General features: G+C 47.8%; 1 protein-coding gene across 1 annotated transcript in view; it reads left to right on the top strand.

Annotated features, from left to right (window-relative positions):
* Nucleotides 1–316: 316 nt before the first annotated feature.
* Nucleotides 317–3,702, top strand: part of LOC109972966 (pancreatic secretory granule membrane major glycoprotein GP2-like) — a 6,857-nt gene continuing 3,471 nt past the window's right edge. Inside the window, exons 1-5 of the mRNA XM_020622231.1 lie at nt 317–447; nt 1,014–1,089; nt 1,483–1,576; nt 2,746–2,926; nt 3,129–3,219. Of these exons, the coding sequence (XP_020477887.1) occupies nt 1,044–1,089; nt 1,483–1,576; nt 2,746–2,926; nt 3,129–3,219 (412 nt within the window). The 5' untranslated portion in view covers nt 317–447; nt 1,014–1,043. The remainder of the gene's footprint in view (nt 448–1,013; nt 1,090–1,482; nt 1,577–2,745; nt 2,927–3,128; nt 3,220–3,702) is intronic.

The raw sequence follows: 3,702 nt of genomic DNA, 5'->3' as shown, positions 1-3,702 counted from the left end.
CTGTAATATCTTTGTTTTTCCTCTAATCTTCACTATGTTTCAGCCTTTGTGGTTCACATTGATTTTGATGTTTGTTTAAAGGTTTTTGCCCTGTGTTCGTGCACACACAGTCTTCCTCCTGGTTCCCTCTGCTATTGTTCAAGCTATGTGACAACTCTAATGAAGAACACGTCAAAGGAAGCTTCACATTGTGGTAGTGGGACACATAATGACATACCAGCATCTGCTATGCTGGCATCCACAACATCAAGTGACACATTGACTCCACCACCAACCCCACCCTTCTCTCCTTGTGGGTGTGCACAGCAGCCAGGATGTACATAAAACGAGAGAGAGCGGCGTCCTCCACACAGAGACCAACAGGCCAGTCTGGGCAGAAGCTGCAGAATCATTCATCTCCTGACCAGCAACCTTCATCATCGTCATCCTCTGTCAAAGCTCCAGAGGGTAAGACAACCTGCACACCTTCTCTTCTGCTTCTTCAACCACACAGCAGGTAGCACAGTAAATACACATGCACATAGAAGCAGCTTCTGATAAACGTTCATTCTTTTGGAGTTGTATTTGTGTCCATCTGATGAATCTAAGTCCGTTGTTCAAGGAGGGGGCAGTCGTTTTGTTTGAGGGGAAATGATCCCTCTCAGCAGAATCCTCATCACTGCTGGTTTCACTGAGATGTTTCTGCCAAATCTAACTGAGCAGTCGTTTACTGTAAATGTTCACCAGCCGGATTGAAGAGTCTCTGACTGAAATAGCCACAACATTCAGACATATGTGGCTAAAGTCTGCTACATAATCTAGTACTGTATCTACTGACTACACTGAGATGTTAGATCAGGGCAGCAGGGTAGTGAAGGTGGGATCAGCTGTGACGGCTGCTGTTGTTTCTGAACTCTGTGGCATTTACCAGACATCACACACACGGACTGAGCTTCATTTTCTGTTTGTCAGGAAAAGTAGTGAACTCTGTGACGTTCTGTCCAATCACAGATGTGCACCTGTGTGTCTTCCAGCTCTGTGTCAGCTGACTGGCCTCCTCCAACATGCTCCTCCCACTGCTCTACTTGTCCGGCCTCAGCCTGCTGGCAGGTAAGCTCACACACAGGGCAGCCGTTCTGAAACTCTCCCCACAGGACTTGTTGAGGGATATTGGTAGAACTGACATGATAAATGAGCAAAGAGTCTGAGTAACAAAGAGCAGAATGAAGTGATGAGTGACACTGAAGCTTTAGCTGCTGAGAATCTGCCAGATGTGCAGAGACTTTCCTCACATCTCTGTTTCTAAGAAGACAATCTGCCAGATGTGCAGAGACTTTCCTCACATCTCTGTTTCTAAGAAGACAAGCTGACTGATGAGGTCGAATCAAAGTGCTGCTGACCGGTAACTGTCGTATTCCTGCATGAAGCTGAACATGCAGCCTTCCCTGTGTCCAAGCAGCTGACAGACTGTGGCTTTGTCCTCTCTTGTCTCCATGTCTTCAGGTGCTGCTGCACAGGTGGTGTTTACTCAGTCCTCAGAGGTGAACATCAGCTCCTGTCCCATCACCTACTATAACAGACGTACAAGAAACTCTGTGTGAGTAGCACGAAGCCTGACATGTTTGTGGCGTCCATCTCTGGCCATTACTGATGTTCAGTCTCCACCTGTGGTGGAGGTGGTGTGTGCAGACGGAGCCCTAATCCACACTGAACATGTTTTTAGAAGTGTTTTCTACACCCGTCTCATGCTGCAGATAGAATTCCATCCTATGAAACATGTCGACCCACACTGAATCCCAGACTCCGCCTCATGTTTTTTAAGTCTCAGGTGTTTCCTTCTCCACAGTCAGCTGTTTAAATTATGTTCATTTCTGTTTCTACTGGTATCTGTTGTCACTGATTAGGCTGCTTTTCATTTTATTTTCGCTCGCCCTCTGACACGAGCGGGGAAAATCAATAAAACCAGGAAATCCATAGGCTACATAAAAGCGTGATTTCTTCCTGATGATTTTACATGAAAACTATTTTTGTCCAGTACATTTGCGTTGTTGATCGGCCTGGTGAAGCCTCTCTGTCTGACCGCTGTCCTGCTGACAGACAGACGGCTGTTCTGACGACAAAGACCCAGAACACGCGGCTCTCTTCTTGCTTTCAGTGTGGATTCCCAGTGAGGCAACATCACCGATGGATGAATGAATCAAGTCCCTCTTATGAGTTCACCACCATGTCCTCAGTGGACAGGAGTTGGTCAGAGCGCTGCAGCTGGTTAGCCTCTCAGCCAAACTGATTCAGGGGCTGTTGTCTGCCTTCAGCTTCACCAGCTGCAGGTTACATTCTCAGGACCCTCTGGATAAAACTGGTTGCTATTTACTTTTTGTGTCTCTGATTTTCACGGGGGAACATCACCTGTGACAAGTGCGTCTTCTGTTTTGACGGCTTTTACGACCCTCGAACCACAGGAGATTGTGTTGTGATATTTGCCTCAGTGAATGCTGTTGCCATAGGCATCAAAGCCACTTGTTTAGTTTAGTGTGGGACAAGGCACTAGTGCCAAGCAGGACCAGAGCAGTGTGGGTCAGGTCAGCAACCCTCCACTGAGACGCTGAGGTGTGGAAACATCACTAGCAAATATTGTGTAGATAAAGTCCTACATTTGGACAAAAAGAGGAACAGAAAACTGTACTATCTTTGTTTGAGGGCCCCCTGGTGGCTGTGGCCCTCATGAAGCAGCTGATGACGATGTTTGTGGTTGTTTCTGTCCATCAGCTGTGTGTTTGACGGCACCTGCGCTGTGACCGGCCCCACTGTCGTTGACTTCGACGGCCAAGTTTACTCTGTCCCCGATCGGTGTGCCTACTCTCTGCTGACGACTCCGGCAGTCCCAGGCTTCCTCCTGCTGGGGAGCTTCCTGGAACGCCGTCGTAAAGACGACACTGCAACTGGATGGGCCAGATGTTGAGATCCACCTGAAGCAAGTCAGCATGAGTTCTGATAAGCTGCCTACAGCCACAGTCATGTGTCAGGGTGGAGTCTGATCCTCCTCAGATCATATTTATGATCCTCGAGTGCCTCAGATTTCTTTAAAATGCGTGTTGACTAGAGGAACCCTCAAACTGATGAGCACCTAAGACTCTCTAAGTTCTCTGGAGCTCTCTAAGACTGGAGTCACCGCCACGCTGTCGCGCTCCAACGGCACCGTTTCTGTCTTTGACGGCAACGCGGCTCAGATCAAATTGAACGGTACCACACACCACATGTGATCCCAGCACTCATTCCTTTCACTTCTGTTTTCCCATCCACCTTGGTGTGTGTGTGTGTGTGTGTGTGTGTGTGTGTGTTGGGGGGCATCGTTTCTACTAAATATACAGAGCATCTGAGACACACAAACATTCACTCATATAGTCATAATCCCAGTCAGGGTCTCCACAGGGTTCTGGGGTCAGTCACTTCCTCTCTGGGCCACTTGACCTCAGTCCCTCCACTCACTTAATCACAAAATGGAAGACAGAAAAAGCACCAAAGTTCTGTTTCACAGAGCAAAAGGGGATTTCACCTTGACTTGGACACTCACTCTCTCTACAGAAGCTCACAGCAGTTTAAAATATATCTCTCCTCTTCCTCACAGCCCTTTTGTTTCTCCTCATACATTAATATGTTTGCTGTTAACGTCTGACTTCCACATTTGCGCCAGTCGTCTATGGATTTACCCATCGGGATGCAGGA

The sequence above is a fragment of the Monopterus albus genome, unplaced genomic scaffold (genome assembly GCF_001952655.1).
Source record: "Monopterus albus unplaced genomic scaffold, M_albus_1.0 scaffold274.1, whole genome shotgun sequence".
Lineage (NCBI taxonomy): Eukaryota > Metazoa > Chordata > Actinopteri > Synbranchiformes > Synbranchidae > Monopterus > Monopterus albus.
Note: the sequence above shows the minus strand (reverse complement) of the source record. Positions and strands in the feature narration are given on the sequence as shown.